This window comes from Bombus pyrosoma, linkage group LG9, assembly GCF_014825855.1.
Source record: "Bombus pyrosoma isolate SC7728 linkage group LG9, ASM1482585v1, whole genome shotgun sequence".
NCBI classification, from domain to species: domain Eukaryota; kingdom Metazoa; phylum Arthropoda; class Insecta; order Hymenoptera; family Apidae; genus Bombus; species Bombus pyrosoma.
In genome coordinates, this window is record NC_057778.1 from 3,444,949 (window position 1) to 3,468,861 (window position 23,913).

The 23,913-nt window shown below is 33.8% G+C and overlaps 1 protein-coding gene and 1 long non-coding RNA gene across 3 annotated transcripts in view; one reads left to right on the plus strand and one right to left on the minus strand.

Annotated features, from left to right (window-relative positions):
- The window catches only part of LOC122570873, a 136,000-nt gene extending 135,268 nt beyond the window's left edge, over positions 1-732 (plus strand). The window contains exon 4 of the long non-coding RNA XR_006317908.1: positions 671-732. This is a non-coding gene — a long non-coding RNA (uncharacterized LOC122570873). The remainder of the gene's footprint in view (positions 1-670) is intronic.
- LOC122570869 overlaps positions 1-23,913 on the minus strand; it is a 232,518-nt gene that overhangs the window by 117,322 nt on the left and 91,283 nt on the right. For both annotated transcript variants that reach the window (XM_043733768.1, XM_043733769.1), the window contains exons 2-3: positions 11,372-11,580; positions 3,697-3,832 (exon numbers count right to left, since the gene is read on the minus strand). In XM_043733768.1, the coding sequence (XP_043589703.1) occupies positions 3,697-3,832; positions 11,372-11,580 (345 nt within the window). The remainder of the gene's footprint in view (positions 1-3,696; positions 3,833-11,371; positions 11,581-23,913) is intronic.

The following is a 23,913-nucleotide window of genomic DNA, read 5'->3' on the forward strand; positions in this document are numbered from 1 at the left end:
GTAGGCTCATTATGTTTAGATAGCTACATTTTATTCGTTGATATATCACATAATCTATCAGATTCAATTGCTCTATTGAGATGCTTTAATTTATCAAATTCAACTTTTTCTTACTAACTTCTTTCAGGTCCAATTTTGCAAAATAATTCTTTACGATAATATGTTTAATTCGTAACGTAATTCTGGTAGAAGAATTTACTATAATTTCGAATGCAGTTAGCGATGAACATGTATTTTCAAAAATCACGTTCGTCATACTGTTACTCTTGGGAAGTCGGAAACAGTGCTCCTTTCGTGAGTCTTCTCGTATTTACTGTCTTTGAGAAACTTTAGCCTTTCTTAGTCCTCCTGTATTCGTTTCCACGAAACTCTGCTCTAATATTTACGCACGCAATATTCAGCCGGAAAGTTTCTATTAACTTCTCTGATTTGAAGTTTTAACTAAGCTTCAACAGTGAATGAATTGACACGTGGCTATTTCACTCTTACGAAATAATGAAGCAACGGTATCGAATTGCTTTAATCCAAGTTAAAACTTTTCCATAATTATCAATTAACTTTCATGAGCTAGAAAGAGAGAGAGAAATAAAAAAGAGAAGAAAGAAGTAACGGAACTCAACTAACGAACATTTCCGTTACTGATCGATGCAACTTTTTCTTCGTTTTACAGAACATCGACGTAGCAGAAACGTGAATATCAAACTTTCAAACTTTCAACTGGTTCTTGTCGATATTTACAACCTACAGCTTGTAAAATGTGTAACGGTAAGTTGGAAATGTAATACTAATTAACTGAAGAACGACAGATCTTCGATAAATGAATGAAAGTTAAACGTATTAAAAATATCGATATATTAAATGTGTAAAAAGGCATTCTAATGAATTACTTGATTCTCCATAATGTTAAAATTAATTTATTGAAATCGGAATCTAATTAAATCTTGAATCATACACGTTGTGTATGAATATGAAGTTATTAAAAATGTTCAACTTCTGCATCAAATTTTATACTATCCACGTATACACATTTTTATACCATTTTCCTGAAGATATGTGTAAAGAAATAGATAAGATGAATTTATCTATATTTCTATCTATATTCTACGTTTCATTGTTAACTTTCAATGTAATTAAATATTACACAGAGTGCGGATGTTTCTGCATTTTTACACAATTTATCAGGTGCAAAAATGCAAGCAATGCGCACGATATTCAAAAATATACAAAACATCCAAACTAAACTGCTCGTTATAAAGCGTAGTAGATGAAGCAAATTTCTGCTTGGCCATCATTTCCTCGATCCTATCCATAGAAACGTGAGCTTGCGTAAACATAGACACCAGTCTAATAGTTACACACAAACAGAAATTTACCTTTCAAAACACACAATCATCCTTGAACGAGGAAAATTTCGGCGAAACACGTACGACATTAAATCTTCTGGCGTTCGAGCAGGGAGAAAAAAGAAAACAGCAACGAGGGAAAGATCGCTATGAATTTGAGAAACGCGTTAACGTACTCGCGACTCTGTGGCGTGCACTGATTAACCTCAAAAGCTCTCCTTTGATCTCACCGTGGCGTGCAGGAGGAAATTAGAAACACTCTGGGAGCTAGTTTCACGGCGCGTATACGTACATACGTATAGCAGCCAGACGGCTGTGCATGAAATCGTTCGCGACAACGAAGCCGATTCACCGATTTCGGAGGGTGCGACTGGCCTCGGATCAAACGCGAGTAGAGTTAATGACACCATCAAGGAGAAACTTTCTCTTCGAGGTACGCACGCTGTCGCGGAAACTCGCGCCGATTCAATCTTGCACGCGCGCAGTGCAATTAGGGGAAACTGCGAATCTACAGGGTAAACCTTAATACTATGGCCATCTTTCTTGGTCGTTTGATTTTGCACGAAATATCAAGTATTTCTTAGGCTAAGGCTTGTTGGCTAAGAAATTTTTAATTATTTTCTTATTATTATTCTACATCTAGAAATTTCACGTGATTTTATCTGATTTTTTTTTTGAGAAGAATATTAAGATCATTTGGAGGATAAATTGATCAATCGTTTTTTTGTTTCTATGAGGATACGAATATTTTGAAAAGATAAATCAGATAATCGAGTTAGTTATATGAACTTGTTTATTGTAAGGCGATGGTATGAAGAATTGTAAGGTTAAAGATAAATTTTTCAAAAGAACATTGTATAGCATTATCAGTTTCAGCAAATGAAAAAATATTTTAACAGTATGAAAAAGACTTTAACATTTCTTTACGATAGGGCAACATAAAAAAGGAGGAAGAATTGTAAGGTTAAAGATAAATTTTTCAAAAGAATTGTATTTATCAGTTTCAGCAAATGAAAAAAATATTTTAACAGTATGAAAAAGACTTTAAAATAAAATTGAAACAACAAAACACGCATATTCATGATTTTGTCGTATTTTTCACAAGTTGGAAACATTTCTTCACGATAGGGCAACATAAAAATGGAGGTAACGAAGTTAATAATTTAATGCAACATATGAACAAATGGATGGAAAAGGAACGGCGTTGTTATGTTGAATTGTTGCAGTATAACTTTCCTTGATATGTAAGGCTTGTGAAGTGTGTTTCGTATACAGGGTGATTCTAGAAGGCGAACTAAGCTATAGATCTTGGTACACGAAGGTGAAAAGAATTGGAAAATAGTGGGGAAAGAATTTAAAGCGAAATGTTGCACCGTGTACTGAATTTTACTTACTCTGTATTTTTTAACAATTCATACGAATGTGTGCGTGTACGAAATGTGGCTCTATTGTATTCCAGGTAAAATCGTGTATTCTTTATAGAGAAGATAATTATTCATGTCGTGTGATACGTAAGAAAAAATTTAAGAGCTGTAATTTACTAAAAAACATGTTCAACCTTTTTGAAGAATACACGTTCTATTCGAAGGAGAAATTGAAAGATTGAAAAGAATTGTTAAAATCTTGTTAGAAAATTGATTAAAATGAACTCAAACAAAAATCCCAAAATTCGAACGAAACGTGTGAAACAGCTTGCAGTTGATATAATCAATAATCAACACTTATTTGTAGCTCAACAATAAATAATAATCCTCGAGTGTTACAAATCGAATATTAAATAGTCCTAAAAAATTTCCAATGTTTTCATGCAAAGAAGGAATTAAAATACCAACCCCGATACCAACAAATTCCTCGAAACTCAGTTAAAATTCGAAAAAATATTCCAAACTCTGAACAAAACACATAAAACAATCTGTAGCCATAAAGTTTCTAAGATCTACTCAATATACGTTTGTAGATGAACGACAATTGTCAGTCCAATGTTAAAAATTGTCAAAATTAAGAATTAAAATTAACTCGTAAAATATTTAATCATATAAAAAAAAAGCAGTTAAAAACCTCGTACTCCATTCGAACAAGAAAAAATACCAATACGAGGCGAAAAAATATCTTGTAGAAAATCTGTTAAATAAAATTCGATGAAAGATTCGAAATTCCGAACAAAACACGTGAAGGAGCCTATAGCTGGAAAGAGGATGGTGACTTACGATGCCGCACACGCGTCAGTCGCGTGCATCGGTAAAGAAAGGAGTGGAGGGTGGTGAGCAACGAGCGTCGTAGGGTAGGCACACGAGCATGCTGAATACGTCGAGTTCCCCGCGATACTCTGTAATGTCATGAAACATGTACTTACACACTACCGTAAGATTCTTGGAGACGTAGGCGGTGGTGAAAGTCGGCGCGTCCGCTGTAACTTCGCAACTGAACATACCCGAGAGAGCGAAGTCGACGTCGCGGAGCGTTACCTGGCTCTTGTTCGAGTTCTCGTGCTGAAACAGAGCAACGACCAAAGGTGTGTGCAAAGTGAATGCAAATGGATATCAACTGCGGCGACACGTGTTATCGCCCACCGCCATCGGAACATTAAAATCCCTCGCTCTCTACGATTAACAATAACTCGATTTACCTGGACCGGTTATAACACGGATTAAACTTCCGCACCGGATGCGATTGACTGACGAATTTATTCACGCGTCTCTTCGTCGTTCGTATGGGATTCGAGCACACGGTTCATTGCCTTCTTTTCGTGGCTCACTCGGTTGAAAGACATCGGTGAACGCTTTATATAACCGGTAAATTAAACTAAAATGTTGATTCGATTGACTCGTACTTTTTTTTTTATCGTGCGAAAGTGTTACTTTGATACCAATTCTTCAATTTCTATGATTCTATTATTTTTCTATAATTTAGGTTGGTAATTTATATTTTTATCAATGCAGGATAATATGTTTCCAAGGTTTCCTTCAGACTGCACTTACTTGAAGCAATTAAGACATAGATTACTTTGCGTGTATAGCGTACAATTTTCAAGCCCATTTAAACTTATAATTTGGCATAATGAAAGTGAAATATCAAGAGACGAAACGAATTGACCTTAAATCTTTTCGGTGTATTTTATTGCAGAACATTTGAAATCCGACTTTCAGAGTGTACACATCAATTCAAGAGATCTTCCATGGTATTGCTGAACGTACCAACTTATGCAATACCATACATCATGTCTGTCAGGCATAAATATTGGATTTTCAGCGATTTTCTTTTCAAATTTTTCCCTGGTAAATCATTAATTTCTTACTTCTATGAATTATGTATGAAAACAGTTTTAGCTATAAGTATTAGTGATAATGAAGAATTTCATACGTTCGTAAAGACAATTTACGAAGATAATTCAAATTTTCAAAACGAAAATTTTTGTTCAAGTAATTAAAGTTGTATCAAACTAATTTTGTTTGTCATATTTAAAATGGTATTGGTTTTTAGATTTATTGTATAATTAATGACAATAAACGAAGAGACAATAGCATTTCACGTTACTAATATCAATTAGCAACTAAGCCTGGTTTATAGATATTGTTAATATTACGTTAATCCGGTTTTACAAATTTCTCTATTATTGAAATAATAACGTACTGTTGTACAAACTGTCAATGAGATAAAATCATATAAATCGTTATTACACGTACAAACTTATTCAGAACGATTTTTTGCTGGCGAAATTCCTGTATGAATAAGCACGTATTCACTGACTATTAATACATAAATTAGTATTAATGATTATACCTCGAAACGGTTGCCTTTATTGGATGATTGGAATTCTCAAACAAAAGCGTATTATTTAAACCGAACCACAAGCTCAATGAGAATTCAATTTGCTCGTTGCAATTTGCGTGCCGAATTAACAGTTTTGATGACGTTACTTAATCGGGGAACAATTGTTCTATTATTAGTTTCTTAATGCTATTGTTGTTTTTTGTGAAATACCATATATTCTATATTTATTCTATTTTATGAGATTGAAAATTATTGACGTAATTGTTCAAACCTCAATTTTAATTTTCCAAAATTACATTTAAGGTAATATAATACCACAACGTGTTTTAGTCAGTTAGAACTACAAGTTACCTATTAACAACACGCTGTATGTATATTCCTTTGTATAATAAATCGAAGCTGAAAGCTTTTTGCTTAATATTGCAAAAATGGGAAGAACGTTCACGAATGTATAGAAAGCGTGACAAGCTTTCAAGTAATATAAATTGATTATTAGATGCTACTACTCTATGATTCAATCTGATGAGGTTAAACGCGTGGCCCGAAAACAGTTGAACATTGTTTATTTATATTAATTGATGTTAAAGTAAAGAGTAATGTACAAAAATGATGCGGGAATCCTGAATAATAATTTTGTTTCCACACAAAAGATCTATACAAATTTTATACATACCTATATATAATACCTACATATAATCTAAAAATTTAAATTAATATTAGAGGAATCTTAAAAATATAATATTACAGACTCTTTTTTCGATGAAAAATATTCCGTACGAAGAAACAATGTCTTTGTAAATTGTAGAATAATTACGAAGAATAGGATTTATATGTTACCAATTTATGTTATATATATAGGTTTGAAATTTTCATATAAACTTTTGTATTCGCTAGAGTAAGAAGCTTTTACAAAAATATACTATTATCGTAATAAACTCAAGCTTTATATATGTTACCTAAAATCGAACAATACCATTTCCAACGCAAAATGCATCTTACATATTTCATTTGCGAATATAAAATTTCACGACAACGATTTCACATATTTTGCCCCAGTAGCGTAATAATCGATATCACTGCTCTACATATCTCAAACATCCAGATATATCCTTCGAATTTGTTACCTCTAGAGACATCTATCATATCTCAAATCATTAGATATTTCCCCTTTACAGCTACTGTGTAATACATCAACTCCTTGGTAAAATTTCTATTTATAGGAATAAAACATCTATATTTGAATTTATAAGTGACGATCGTAAGATTCCATCTAATGCAAGATTATTCAATCTTATATAATTAACATCACGTGTATATATAAAATACTGTACGTATATAAATATCGTACGCTCATAAGGATATTTTATGATCGTACTATAATTTTGTACTTTATTGAATTTTTACATCATGGTCAAATATTTAATATATTTAACATATTTAAATTTCTTTATACGTGGATAGAACGATTCGTGAAAACATCTCTGTGCTTAAACATTTAAGAAATCTGTTCTGTAGTTGCCTCCACAAAAATACGAATTTGCATAAAAATTCACTGTCTAACTATCACACAATGACAGTGAAATAAAAGGATGGCAGAAAATGTTGTCAGTAGTGGTAAAAGAGTCAGGATTTAAACATTCATCGTGTTCCCTTAAACAAAGAGTAAAACGTAAATGTTCGTCAAAGGCCGTAACGCGCTAAAAGCACGGGTTCTTTTTTTCTTATTAAATGTTCCTCTGGTGATCGGGCAGCGTGATGAGGCAACACTCGAGAAAATCGTCATCTTATCAGGAATTACCCCGCACTCGAGTAAATTGACTCGATGAAACGCGCGCGAAAGCCGAGACACCGGGAGCAAGATAGCAAAGAAGGCGGGGCTGAAGCATCCCTAGGGAAAAGTGGCGGAGGATCGTTTCATCGGAAATGGGCAAAGGCAAAATATGCATAATTAGCGGAATTTAAATAACGAAGCAAGAAGACATGCCGTAGAGTGAAGGAGACAGCAGTTGAAAGAGGAAGGGACGGGAAGGTGGCTTTTAACGAGGACGAAAGAAACGAATCCGAAGAAAGAGCACAGCTTTTTCCACCATCCCCTTGTTGATTTGTGTGCGTTAGAATGCACACGACAGATGCCACGAAAAAACTGTTCATTACACAGTTTCGAGCTTTTTCTCGATGTTATTAAGCTGTTATTAGCGATCGAATATGTAGAATCATTTTCTTGTGATCCGATTTTGCTTGAAGAATTTCCGAAGGAATTTTGTAAGATAAATTCTGATAAAAATTCTTAAGATAGTTGTTTATATTGGAACTGACGGAATCTTTGGTTTAAGATGGAAAAAATTAAGAAAGAGAGAACCTGTTATTTATTAAATTTACTTGAAACGAAATATGCTTTCAAGTTTCTACGTTTATTCACACTTACGCTCCTCAAGTCACTTATTTCAATTTTCTTTTTTCTAATTTGAGTAATCTGAATAATCTTGAACAAAATTTGTATACTTTGTCCTAGTCACGAAAATTTGTAATTAATTGTTTACTTTTTCTATTAAAATATGGTTATAGTATACTTATAGTACAAATACAATTTTTTATGGATGTAATTATATATCTTTATTTTTCTAAAACAATATGTATATCATTAATATCACGTCTTTACTATCCAGATCTCTATCGTGATTTCTACTTATACTAAAAATTAGTGTTCCATGCTATGACAAAATGATATTTACATATATGCCCCCTGTATATTTGCATGTCTCTGTTATTTCATTAAGTTTATCGTAGTTCTAGTTATTGGCTAAATTGTCAAAGAAAAAAGTGTTTTCATCGTTAAATAATATTTTACTTCTAACTGATTTCGTGAAAAATCGACTTTCCTAGTTCTGTTACTCTTTTATGAAAACCAACAATGTGATACACAAAACGATGTAATAGGTTATTGCCAGTAACATAATACCTTACGACTTACAGTGAAATTCTCAAAAAGTAATCCTTCCTTTCTACAAATATTGAAACAAATCTGTAAAGCTATCTCAGCGCATGATGTAGCCAGTAACGCGAAATGATCGTTCACTGGCAAAACTTTGCTTCCAGTCGCAGTCACGATATATTTAAAACGTGTAAAAAACAATTTTTCCTGAACCATACGGATCCACTATGTGGCTCTATAAAAAAGAAAAAGCTCGAACAAACAAATATACAAAAACAATAGACCACACATCGCTTGTTATATCAACGCTCGAACCTTTGCAAAAGAGAAAAATGGTTATCCACCTACAAAAAAAAAAAACAGAAGAAAAAACGAGAAAACAAAACCATTCGTTGCGACGACACAGTGTATAACAAGGTGAAAATTCGATGATACCGTTAACATGAACGATATTTCATGGCAGAGTGTATCGAACGATACAACCTAACGATATTTCTTTTGCATTGAACAATGTTTTTCGTTCGGCGTCGACGAGCTTTTACCGACACATGACGCAACCATTGCACATTACTGTCGGTTAGCGGGCAACTAAGGATAGATACAGACGCGTTATAACGATGAACGAAAAAGTGGCGCTCTATACTCCCTGAGCTTCGTATTAGGATTCATCCTTTTAGCTATAATATGAACCGTTTACAAACTAAAATGCTTAACTCCACTTTTTGAAATTTTACTGCCAATATAATACTTGAGTGTAATACTAGAATAATACTCAAGTCTAGGATACTTCATTGACACTATGTCTTTATAATTGCATCAATTTTGTCGATATATTATTTTATGGAGCTAACCGATTTGACAAATAAGCGGCTCATGTCTCACACACACACAAACTGTCCTTGATTGCCTACATCATTATAAGCAATAGTCGAATTTCATTACGATTCACTATAATGTAACATATCCGTAAAATATTTCTATTCAATATATTCAAAATACAAATATTCGAGAAGTTTAGTGATCTAATTTCGTTCGTTTTTTAAGTCTATCTCAGAGTTTACTATTATTTATATCGTCTTCCTGCGACCAATGAACTTAAGAAAGAAAATTACTTGTTTCTTGAGAATTGATTATTAATCGGATATTCCTGTGTAATGAAAATAGTGGAGTTGATTAGTACGACTTTCGAAAGGCTCAAATCGTAGATTTACTAAGAATAAGTTACTATTATTGTACATAGAAAAATAAAAAATAATGGTCTAAATTCAATTGATTGTTCGTTGAATGGGCAAAACATGGGACCGACAACAACCTAGGCTAGACGAGCTTGTTTTCAATTGCGTAAACGCGTGCACACATAGCGGTTCTTCTGGAAACCTATGCGGCACGGAAACGCGTGGAGATTCGCGCGGAAATGTTCGAACGATGATAAAAGCGACCTGTTTTACGGAGATTACAGCGATCAAGGATGCTGTTAACGAGCGTCGCCCGGCATCATGTGATAAAACCGCATATTTGGATCGTCCCTGGCCATCCGGAATGCTAATTCTGCTTGACATTCATCGTTGTTTGTTGTTCCGACGATTGATGCGGGCACGAACGTCGCCTTTCCAAATTGCATCGCAAACAATGCATTGCTTTCCACGTTGATTCGCTTATTTTAGTCAAATCCTTTCGCGTCGAGTGTTCCTTGCGATAAGTTTTATCGAAAATTCGTTAATTTGCTTTTACTTCGTTTATTTGAACAATAAGGATTGGGTTGTTTGGTGTTTTTAGTCGAGCGTAAATCTTTGTGTACTATGTTTTTAGGTGTTTCGAATGGCGTTAGCCTTTTTTTAGTTTGTTGCTACCTTAAATAGAGTCGAAATGAAATAATCTCTGCTACGAAATTATCCAGAAATGATTTTCTTGAAATTTTACATATTTGTAAACTCCTGCATGAACCATCCATTACGAATGTTGACAATTGCACGCTTGAAGGAAGCACTTAACGAAACATATCGTGTGCTACAAATTTTGATCGAAATAAAAATGTCAATATATATTTCGCGTGATAGTAACAATTCAAATTTCCAGTAAAATATTCTTTTTGAACTTTCAACGTCTTTACCTCAAGTTTTCTGCGTGTTTCATTTTCTAATATTGTAATTTCCTCGAATAAATATATCCAAATTTCATCAGAACAGGCTATGTAAGAAATTCATTCTATCGTGAAACGCAGAGAAAACTTTTAGTTTTCGAGTTATAAAATTCAACTGAAAGTTTAGGAGGTGGATGAAATAGTCAAACTAGATAAACGTTTCTGGTAGGAAGTAATACTTCAATTTCACCAAAAACCCATCGTACATTATTAAATTGTTTAATCTGGACTCCTACACGTTCCTAATACTTTTACACGTGAAATTCTCATTCCATAGTTACAGTAATAACTGTATTTGCATATTAATATTCTATTTATTCATCTCATTCAATACCAAACTCTTCACAGATGTTTAGAGTTACTCGATAATAGTGATAGAAATTCATAAATATTAATAATCTAATTATTTAATGATCTTCTACATGTAAAATGTATAGTAGTTAAATAGGTGCATTAATCTTTTAATTGTTTATCTTAAATATGTGCAACCGATACTTTCACCAGCAATTAAATGGTTAATTGATTCAAATTATTGCACACGATTGTTCTCACTTTACGATCAAAGCGATATTGTGAAAGAATATAATGCTGTTCGATACAATAGAAATCATAATTTTTAAGGAAAAGAGTAATCAATGAAATAAGTTCATAAATAACTTGCATAAATGACTTGAAATGCTACCAAATTTGCTAAAATTGATTAATTAAAAAAATTTGTTCACATAGACCATCAAGTTTACTATTCTTTCAAACAACGAAATAAATTCTGAAATTCTACTATGATATAATATTACATCATAACGCTATTGAATATGAAATAATTCGTCTTGATTCCAGTCTTCAAATTGTGGAATTAATACGTGTACTATCAATAAATTTCTTCATACAATAAGAAATATATACAGAATTTTCTTATCGACAACAGATATAATTATTATAAAAGTTCCGAAATACTTTTTATTTATAAAAATACTTTCTGATAAATCTCTTTATATAATGGTAAACATATACTAAATATTCTTAGCAAAAGCAAATATTAAAACACGCTATAGTTTTAACTAATCCAGGTTCTATTATCTCTGTCCATGAATTGCTCTCGAGGAAATACCCTACTTCCACGGTACGATACGCGTTTACACGTAAAAGGCAGAGGAGGAAGAGAAAGAAAAGTGTATTGACACTTACGTCAACGTAAATCCCGGTAATGTTGAAGACTTTGGTAGCCGGTTCCTCGCTTGGTGTGTAACGGTAGAACTCGTGCCTGCCACGGTACCACTTGAGGGAGTAAAGAGGAGCCTCCTCGAGATCGTAATGGCAGCGCAGAATCACCTTCTGACCACGTTGCACTACCTCCGGAACTACTTCTAGGCTGACATCCCGCAGGCAGCTCGCACCTTTGTGGGAAATGAGAACAGGAACGGAGCATTAAGTCTAGTGTGCATCATTAGTCCGCTTTTACTCCTCGCGCCGGAGGTTGCACAGCACGCGTCAGCGAGAAATTGCAATTCCACCGAATGACAATTCCTCTCGCTTCCTCCACCTAACCCATTCTGTCTTCCTCTATCTCAACCGTACACATCTACATCAACATACTATACATATGTACATACAAACACAATCAGACAAAAACATACAATTTTTCTTCACGTTTTTCCTGTCATCCACCCCACCGCTTGAGCTACGCACTCTTACGATCAACGTACACTTGTCACGAACACTTGTGAACGCGTCTTATGTTATAATTTATAATATATTATGTTCGATATACGAAACATTTTAAAATTTCATTAGCGCTGTTATGAGACTCGACAATCACGACTATAGTAACAAAGTTTGAAACTACAAGATATTCACTATATATTTCCTAGAGATCAGAAAAGTGTTCAAATAGTCGTTTATCCAATATATTAATGAACCTTAATATTTAGAGCGATCATCTTTACTAATTATTATCTGCTTAAAGTGGTTACTCTTGCTCTATACTACATTTTTACTAAATATACGAGTACGTTTATAGTAAATATCCATTTCTATATACATTTTCAAACTGCTTTCAAATTTAATTTAATTAACGAAATATCTCGTTAGAATGTTAACAAAATTTCAACAAGTTTTACATGCATATAACATGTAAGACATGCATATAAAAATTTCCCATATTAAGTGTCCAATAGTTTCGTGAGCCAATGTACCACTTCCTTTCTCCACCTCGTCATCTCTTTCACCAGGCTTCTTCTCTTTCTCAAACACACATATATACCTCTCTCCTTTCTGTATTTTTTCGCTGACGTTCCGTTCAACTCGGATTATCGACGATTCGACCTATTAAAGCCCCGAGGAATTGAACTGTATACGTCATTCATATTAAAACAGAATCGAGCTTTTGCTTGCTTCTTGATGTCTCTGCAGGATGAGACCTCTTATTACGTGCTAGCTGCCGGCTACACGGAAGTAGGTAGACGTCGCTCGAGCCCTCGCGAATAGGGACGAAACTCCGTGGGCTGGTTTTACCCCTCAGGAAACGTGAAAAACATCCAACTGATATTTTAGCTGGCCGCATTATCTTTTCCACGGAAATCAAGCCCTGTGTGCTTTCGCCACGGAAAAGGGGACACTGACGCGACCTACCTCAGGGATTAACTGGTGCATGTTGTTGCCTAGTGCTTACGTTTGCTTTACGAACGATTGAAGAACGCCTATTAGACAAAAGGTATATGCAAAAATATATAGCGCAAAGAAAAAAATATATTTTATGGACCATCGTTAAAATTGCTAGATGTACACTATCTTGAATCTGTGAAAAATTATGAATGAATGATTTTTCATACGAATTAGTCTGCTAGTTTTATAGAACATTTTGTACAGCTTCTTACTTCCAAAAATCGTTTTAGGTTTCTTTTAATAATGTATCAGTGACATGACACATTGAATTTTATACTACACTGACCATATATACCAATTCCATCATGGGCTTAATATAAAGTTTTGGAGATACGTGCTTGTGTGCCATACTTTACGTAAGTTAGAATTCGTACAGGCACAACAACGAAACTTTCTACTAGTAAAATAGTAAAATAATATAGAATATTTTTATCGCGTCAATCATACAAAATTGTCTTTTAGCCAACTACCACTCTCAAGTTATATTCACTCAGCAATAATTTATGGGAAACGTCGGTAGGAAATCGAAAAAGCTTCTTTTTACAAAAAGTTCCAAATGGAAAACTCGATGCTCTTCTCTGTTGATCACGTGACTAGAATGAAACACTATAAAAGTTGAAATTTCTTCCTCGACGTAGAATAAAAGTTTTCTAACGTAACTAAAATAAACTTTAGTCCACTCCCCTACTGTTTTTTATTACGAGCTCCCAACACCGAATTCGACACGAAGAATACATTTTCATGAGTTTTTAAATTATCTATATTTGTTATGTTATTTTTTATGATTTTATAGAACGGAATGTTAACGCTTGTAGAAACAATTTGTATCGCTATCCTAGTATACGACTGTTGTAAAAGTTAATGCGAAAATACAAGTTTTATCGTCTACGGGCTATCAAGTGTAATTCGAAAATGTTTTGCAAAATGCATTCCCAGTACTCATGGTGGCCTCAATATGTGATACATAATGTAAACTGCGCACTGCTGCAATCGTGCCGCAAAATATTTCATCGATTTTGCGTCACTCGATTACACGTCAACAAATAAATACTAACGCGCCTGGTATTATAGAGATTTTGACAACTCTAAAGGTATGAAAAGTGTATTTCGTGTATAATCAAACTAAAAAGTGGAATTATGAACCAGGGAGTCAGCTTTTTATGGCAGATTCGTTTTAATTTTTCCACCATCGAAATTCTCTTATGCGAGATCACGTATTGTTACGAATAAAATGACGTGGCAGTTAAATTGGCAGATTAAATTTAGATATTATTCATACAGCGTTAACAAATATTTCACCACATATTTCTTCTTTTCTTTCTTTTATAATATTTAATTTGTTGAATGTGATCAACGAGCAGTAAGTAGGTACACAGCTATAGTATTCTACGTTTTTGAAGAAATATTTTTCATCAGATTCGACTGTTTCTTCTCATATCACACGTACCAATGAGAGAGTATGTAATTAAAATTTACCTCGTGCACGCACATTTCTAGTACAGAAAAATAATATAGAAAATTAAAGGTTTCAGTTACTTTATATTATTTGTTAATTACATTGTGATTGTATATTAATCGAGATAGAAATAATTCTGTGTTATAGAATATTTAAGATTAAAAGGATTAAGACTTATGTAATAATGAAAGGCTAGATGTGTGTATAATAATAATATGAGAACCATAGATTGCCATTTCATTGCAGGTAATTCTGATTAGAATTATTATGTAAATATAAGCAAAGAAAAATATAAAAATTAAGGGAACGTAGTTTTCCTTTATGCTCTATGATCCTATAGGCACCAATTACAGTTTTTTTTTTTTTTTTGAAAAAATCTTCTAGAAGAGAAAATATACATTCTATGAGAGCAGAATTAAGGCACACCACTCAATTATAAATTCATAATTACTATTACAGAAGTAGCATATCGCTTGGAAATATCTACATATTTCATGCACAAGCATATATGAAATGCAATTTCTGATAAATTAAAATTTTATTCCAAATGATGATCAATTTCCTAGATTTTCGAGATTTCTTTTATCGAGATTTCATCGATACTAATGCTTATCATTTAACATAATGTCAGATTCAGAAATTTCCATTAAGTTTTATTGAGAAAATAAATGTACAGACTCCGAAATGTATTTCGTAGGGACAGTAGAAACAGATATGAAGTAACATCTTTTAGAAATTGTTCAACGCTTAACGTTCGCACAGTTTCATCGACGTTAGTGTCTAGCGACATTTGCCGCAGCAAGTATAGGGAAAATAAATGAAAATTCTTTGCGCACAAAAGCCAAAAGCTGCGAAGTTGGAGGAGCATTTCCTCCTTTCATTTCAAACTGAAAGGAATTCTAGGAAATGTAGACAGGTACCTACATGGCGTATGTTGAAAGTTTCTTGAGACTGCTTTTGAGGATTGCGATGTTCTCAATCTTCGTTTGCTTTCTCCTGGTTTCTTTTTTCTTTTTTTTGCTGGCTTATTCGATGCACAAAAAGATAGCTCGGAAACCGAATCTATTTGCAGACCACAATGTGAGATATCGATAGGTATGCATATATACATAGTACGATTCTTGCAAATTTTGGTAAAATAAGTTTGTAATTTCTATAAGAATATTGTATCGATTGAACTTATAGAAATTAATTTTTTTTGAATGGAAATAAAATTCTGTGTTTTTAGCTTCAAAATTTACTACAAATTATGTTAAATTCAGATATATTATCACTCTTAGCGCGTCTACAGTCCTAAAATATAATTTTAGCCATTTGGTATTCTTGATTTTTATCATTTACTATTCTGTTTTTAATAAAATATGACAACTAGCAGTACGTATAATGGCATTCAATAAAATGCAATTAATACAATAGTTGTTGAAGTTGTTGAAAAAATTCGTTCGATCCTTAGTCACATATCGTACGAGTAAAAGTGTCAGATTCTTCAAAGGAGATTTAGACTGTTTAGTTAGACAGTTACTGCGATGTGATTTGTAGGCGTGTCAGAAATATCTGATACTTTCACACATGTAACTACTACGTATAAGAGTATAGTAAATCTTTTTAACGATTTCAATAATTTATTGAACTAAAATGGAGAGAAAAGACGATTTGTTCACATATGGAATATAAAATTAAAAACACAGAGTCTTTCATATATAACAAAATTAATTGTCTAATACAACAAAAATCTTCACATTTTTCTCAATCAGTTTTGCAATAGTAGTAGTAAAACGAACAAGCTATTAGAGACTATTTTTCTCTTCTGAATTCGAGAATAGTTGAACAAATTCAGTGGTAGGATTCACATTCGTTAATAGTAGTTGCCGAAAACACGGTTACCTCTCTCTTTGTCCAAGTTCCAGTGTTTCTCTAACGGACAAAGACTTCTATTTACCATTTCATTCTGATATTTCCAGCGAACAGTGCACCTGCGAACGCGCACTAAGCAAACTAAGCTTCAATTCCTGACCGCGAAAGACCGCTATCAGAATTGCAGAATCCAGTTAGCTTTGCCTCTGCGTGTTCTTTTTCACCTCTCTACTGCATTGTAAACAATTTTTATTCGCTGAGTTAATGCTGTTTAACATAACTAACATAAAATTGCTCGCTTACCGAAAGGATTTTGTTTTTCAACGAATTATATACGAGTATTAGTATTAAATACTGTCAATAGCGAAATAGAAAGAATAAGATTTTTTCAAGTGGAGATTTCTTTTTAAAAATACTCCAATTCTATATTAATTTGTAAGTAATAACTTTATGGGCCTTCGTCATATATCTCTTGATTTTTTTAAAAAAATAAAATTTTGCCTGAAAAATTATAATGAAGAAATATATTTTATACAACGATGCTAAAATTTATGGGCTATTCTACGTAATTTATTAATCCTTATTGTGCGACAGCTCTTTATAAATCGTTAGAAGGTCTATCGAATTCAAATTACTTTGAAAGTAAATCCCAACATAAATGCACCAATTATACCTTAGTCGCCGATACGAACTTACAACCCATACTTTTCGCATATGTTATCAATTGCTTTAATTTTCCTTATTTTAGATATCAATCAACTACGTATCTATTTTGCCTTTATAGCCCACAATCGTTTCATGGAATGGGAATGCGCAATTATTTTCTACTCCATAAATATTTATCGCGCGTTTTCATTCCATTTCACATTTAAAAATCCGGATTGGACGCCAATAGCGGGGCTGTATTCTTTCATCCGATCGGATAGGTTTATGGAAGCTAACTGTTTTTAACTGAGATAATTAAAATCACGCAATTTCCAGTCTTATCTAAATTTTCAGCGTGCAGAATGGCTATTCGACGTTTCATGCGCGATAAATTTTACGTCGACCGGGCCCACAGTTCATTTCTGACATTTTCATCCAATCCGAAAGCCACGCCATGAAACAAATCGATCAATTACAGTTTTCATTCCTTTCTTTTTTTTTTTATCACAGGATGTTCACGCTGGCGTGCTCGAGCGTCGGTTTACAACGACGATACAACCGCGAACATGGTTTACGCAAATTAAACGGCACACCAAGCTCCAAACTATAATCAGAATTGCAAAATTCCTTCCACGGAAACAGCCAGAGAAGAATATTGCCTGGTTTTCTTCCTCCGCAATATATTTCACAAGTCTGCATACACCTGATGCCGTAAATAAACGCGCGTATACGCCACGCTACGAGCCACGTTTTATTAGGTTGTAACACGTTGAAAACGTTCGTTTCTTTATGTCGAACCCTGGAAACATCTCGTCTCTTTCGAATAAGACAATGTCGATTATGGAAATATTCGTGTGGCGCGGTGTTCCTGTCGGAAAGTTAAAAGACTTTGAATTTTGGTCCATATTTTTTGGATTGGAGAAGTTCTACGGTGCTATTCAAAGTGATAGAATTCGATATTTAATTGAATTTTGTGGGATAAAATTGTATGTTTACGGATATTCAGCTTTTACCTGTGATATTAATAGCAATCAAGTGTGATATTAGTAGAATTAATTCTATATATACGTATGATATTAATATCAAAATGTTAATATGAATAATGAATAGTAAAGTGGTTTCAATAGAACCGGGCTCTCAAATAGGCGATGTGTCGATATTGTTCAGTTATAGTGATTATTACACTGCGTATATTTATGCGTTTATGGCAAATATGAATATAATGAAATACAAGAATACGCGCAAATGCAAAATTATATAAAATGTGGAAAGTAAATTATTACGATACATTACATTATTGCATTTACAGAATAAAACATTCTTTCACCGAAGTTAAAATTCCTTATCTGCATCTGTAGATTTTAAATCGCTCTATTAGGAAGGACATTAATCTCTCACAACTTTCTTAAACTTAAAATGTCTTCAAGTTAGAATTCGCTAATTAGAATTTACATCTGATTAATTTTTCTGCTATTTCTTAGCCCGTATTTATAACATTATAGAGAGGTATTATAAAATCGTATAAACAATTATTAGTTATCAACTCACCTAACGAACATCGTTTCCGGACGTTAAAATATTTACACGAATAGCTAGTCTATTTATACTTTTTACTGCTTATTCTCCCGGAAATACAAAATCATACAGAAGACAAGAAAAACTAACAGAAATTCACTAACAATCCGTCCATAAATTATAGATTTTACTTCTCGGCAAAAAGATGAAAAGATAATCTTCTTTCTGCCAGCCATTTTCGATCGCAGGGATGTATCAAGCGTATTAGTACGCTTCAACCAAAGCACAAAACAAGCGTAACGCTGAGCACGATGAACGTCGGTTTTTCTAGCTGCAATTTCGCAAAAAAATCTTCTCTATCTGCCGGTCCACGGACAGAAACCGGAAGTACGAGTGGAAGATTCGATCGTACCCAGAGGAATTCGATACTATACGAGCGGCTTATTGTCGTTCCACAGGACTGAACTTTCGACTTTGAGACTGGCGCGACGCTAGTCGCAGTGAATCAAGCGGAAGTAACAAACAGATTTAGCATCGTGGCCCCATATTGGCTAGCACATGTTGAAAAAGCACGGTTTTTCGTGTATGTCACAAACACTGGCGCACAAGGGACAAGTTAACGAATTCCTTGAGTTATTACGGGAAGTTTGGCGGTTCGATCGAAAGGGGCCAACAATGGCCGTGCTGCGACGCCATCGCGATTTTTCACGTGTACACGTTTCCGCGCTGAGAAACTCGCCGACTCCACCCGACGATTCCATAATCGCCAACAAAACAGACGACAGTTTTTTATACGGCAAGATGTATCATATTGTTTCGAAAGAAAACTTCTGTACACGTAGTAGAGTTTTAGCACCCTGCGCAAGTGTCAGATTGGATGGGGAAAGTTCGAACCTTCGGTTGTGTTGCGTTGATCGCGTTACGAGTAGGGGCGTAATACGTAAAAAGAAACGAGCTAGCTATTTGTTAAATCGGCTAACTTCACAGAACAGAAAGTAGAAGAAATTGATGAAATTATATTACGAGCATTATGTTTAAATACTTTTGTCTATGAATGGCATTTTATATGATTATTAGCTTATTTTATACGTAATGTGTGAACTGTGAAGGATTGTGTATTTATGAAGGAATATACCAAATGTTTTGAAATATACAAAAATGTACGTATACAATATCCAAAGTGATATATTACAAATGTTTGTATTCACATTTTTCTGACTAAAACTAAATCTGAAACTCGAGCTAAACTGTGATGTATTATGCGTGCATCCTTATATATAATAATGTATATTTGTACTTTTAAATCTCCCTTAATATCTTACATAATCGCAGTCTGCTGTTATAATATTTAATATGTAAAATGAGCTTTCATTTCAGACTCCATTTCTTTAGTTGTGTCAATAAAAATATAAGATTGCATAATTACGCACGGTTTTTGTAAAAATATCCCTTCTGAAGCTCAATTTCAATAAAAAAAAAAAAGACTGGTAGTATTTACAATTGCTCTTAACCGATAATGCAAGGTGATAAAGGATAAAGGGGTTCTAAGACAAGGGGTTCCTTAGCGGCTGACAGTTCTCATCGAGAGGATTCGATGTAGAATTTACATTTGTATTTAGAGAGCTCGATATCATAAGAAAATCTCTTCGTACCACATTGAATGCAAACAGATTGGATCGGTCTGGATTTTTCCTGTGACAGGGATTATATTTCTCGAAGTATCGTGTAGAACTGTTCCTTTACGCTTGTGCATACCTAATTGAATAAATACTGAAACGATAGTCGTATATGTTCGTTACAAATACTAAAAGATATATAAATTTCTTGTACATTTAAATCTTGATTTGATATATAGTACATATCAGAAAATTGATGATTAAGTAATATACACATTTACGTGCATTAATGTATATGCATGATTTAAATGGAGAACAGGTATTGTGCATTAATTATTTGCTTAAAAATTCTAATCATAATATGCAGTATTATATCGTGAAATCTATGTTTAAATGATAATAAAAGATACTAAAATGTTTACTATTTTACAATAAACATTTATGTCATTTACGGTCATATCTAAATATACAAGACAGAATAGTGAAACGATGATCAACATTTTAGGAAATCTCCCAGTGCCGGGAATTTATTTTATATTTTCTTCAGAAGAATGCCATGATCTTTAAAACGGACTGCAGTGACAGTGAGATTAAAGCGCAGTACGATCTTCTGAACCTGATAGGATTACAGAGATGAACAAAAAGCATCAGTACGATGGAGCTTCTGAAACAGAACCGTGTAGATGGTAGGACGAAAAAATCATATACGCGTAAGATACGCTATTTCATTTATTAATTTTAGAAAATAAATAATCCATCTGAAAGACGAAACAATTTCCTATATTCTATTTCACAGAATTCGATTTAATTCTAGTGCATTACTTCGATGAAAATTTTATACCTTATTTGTTCATTCTTTAGATTCAACTACGTTAAAACTACGTTATTTGCGTCTAAAACCAAAAAATAGCATACATAATACGTTCCTAAAGTAGTTTTGATGTTATTAGTGGTAAAACAGTTTTACATTGCGTTTCTTTCTAACGAGAAAACATGCAATACTATCTTCTAATTACTCGCAACTGAAAAGCTTTCCTACGGTTTAAACTTATACCATTTTAAAAGCACAGAAAAAAGTATAAAGAAAAGTTTCTTTTTAAGATATATATCGCTCTAGCTTCCGTTTCTTTTTAACTACTATGCTGATGACTTAGGAAAAAAATATGCCAAATGGGAACTTCAAACAGAGAATTAGAATGAAAAAAAGATTACAAAGTTCAAATTTCTTCCTTATGTTCTCGTTTCATTAAAAAAATGTTATGTTTAAATGTTTTCAACGTTCTAAAAGCTCCTGAAAACACATTTAAACGTTTCTTTTATTATAACAGAGATATTTAATACGAAAGGAACAGCGTTTCCGCGATACCGTTTTGATATATAGACGAAGTTGAAGAGTAAATTTACATTGAGATTTTATCTACAAGTGAACAGAGTTCTCTTATTGATATCGACGTTGAAAATAGACTGAAAAAGTGCATTAAAATAAAAAATAGAAAAACGAGTGTGAAGGGAGCGGTTAAAAATAGGGAAAAAATACGAGATAAAACGAACTGGAAACAAGTGTGTATATGAGAGCAACACATGGATAGGCAAATGAAAATGTAGTGACGGTCGACTGGTCGTTCGGTCATCTAAAATTCCGGAAAATAGCGTAATTACACGAAAACCGAAAAACTCATTACTTCGCCAATGACTCGATATAAAATGTACAGTGAGAAAAAAGCGGCACGGACAATAATTCTCGCGGTCTAAATACGTTAAAACGATTTACTTTTTGCCTTACAGAACACAGAAGGACTCTCTTTTTCGTTACGAGGCGAATTAAAAACTCCAAATATATTACTACACTGAATCATTCGGTTACAGCCTTTCAAAAATTGATAGAGAACATAAACGTAATATACCGCAAAATTATCTCTTCGTGAACATTCCAATCGCCACAAAGAAAATTCTTTCTCTATATGTTTCATAATCGACGAATAAAGAAGAAAATATTCATTTAAAATGATGGATTCCTTTTAAAGAACACAAAGAACAGAATGCTCAATGAACCTAACACTCACTCACTTACATGTATATTTCAATGGAATCCAGTTTACAATTTCACCAGACAACCGCACGTGCCCGAATCGTGTTGTACGAATTCCCCTATCGCGATTCTTCTACGTGCCATCATTCTGGTCGGATGCTCGAACGTGCGGAAACAAACGTCTACGACGTATGCTCTTTATCAAGGTGACAGAAGCAGCGTCCGGAACCGGGAGTCTCTCAATGAAACATTCCTTTCCCTAGCTCGACGAAGGCCACTTAAATGCAAAAAAGGAGCACAAAGAGCATAACTATCTCTCAGCTGCGGTACGCACATGTGTCTCCAGACCAGCGGAATTCAAGTTTAATGAACGTTAACGATGCACCGGCTATAGTGAAAAATGTATAGGGTTCTCGCATTCCGCTCAGTTTCTTTTTCCCTTCCGATCCGGTAACACGGTATCGCTTTATTGCTTTTCGAGAATGCGGAACACGTACTGCAAAGGGGATAATATCGTTGCTCGCAAAACGAGTGCCAATTGAATCTGAACCACTGATAAGTGACGATAGCGGCCTGTTTCCTCCTCCTTTGCGAGCCATTAACGTCGATGCGGCAACGCGCGCTCTGTTAACGCCCGTTTAAAATTGACCATGCGAAAAATTAGGACATTCTTCTTTCAGGTATATCCTCTCAAAGTAAGCGTACAACCGTGCTATTGGACATTGTTGAAACACGGTGCTCTTTTAGCACGTGGAATGTTTGCAATTTTTCGACCATGATAAAGTTACATGGATCGTGGTGTTGATTTTACGCGATTTAAAAGTCTGTAGAGTTTTTATACTGTACGTGTACGATAAGGTAGAAATAGTGGATAGTTTCTATATGTATATGGTGGGATATAATAAAAACGCGAACGAACCTGTGATGCGTTACAATTCATAGAAGAAACAAAAGTAATCAATCAGCTTGTAAATATGCAAATAATCATATGTAACTGTATAGAAAGGATATACATATAGATAATTGTCATATATAGAATATTTCATTGTAATTAAGACACTTCGCGTATTGAAACATTTATACTATAAAAATTAATGTTCATTTTAAAAAATTTATGATAGAAAATATTGTCGTTTAATCTACTTTTTTTCCGTCTAACATGAATCAACATATTAAAATCAACATATATCGCAATACGTTCTAATCTTCTTCATATTTAAAACAAACCCTATCTATCGCTAACATAACTTTCACTGAAACTAGTAGGAAGCTAAACAATTATAATAATAAATAAAGTGATAAATATTTCAAATTAATGTTTAGGTAAAAATTTAATCAAAAATATTCCACTTCCACTTCAGATGAAATTAAGCCAACCACTGCACGTAGACTAACAATTAATTTCAATTCAGTCTAAACTGTTATAGTCCAAGACTACTCTTCTAAACCAATCTACTCCACATACATACCTATTCCATTCCCGCATATCTGCAAATATACTCCATTTCATTCGCTGCAAACGTTCGTACAAAATTGTCTCTTGTACGTAGAAATCATGCAGTGAATCGACGATTATATCAAGGTATAATCGTGCATTAATATTAAACTTTGCGAAGTATTCTCGCTATCTTATTTCCAGGATCTTGTAATATAGCAACGCGATAGAACTCGCAGCCTCCATGGCTGAAACTGATTTCGCGACGGCGTAAAGAAGCCGTACGTATATCCAAGAGAAGTTAATGTTACTCGTAAGATTACTTATGGCATCAGATTAGTCGGAACAGAGAGCGTCGCAATTTCCCTTCTCATTCTCGTTTCATTTCGCCGCACATTTCCACATTTGCATGTGGAAGGGCGTTCGCGCTATTTTCCTCGATTCTTTCGGAAAAACCTGGCCAACTTTCAACGTCGCTGAAAGTTTCTTGGGTTCAGGCTGCAGGTTACAGTCTGG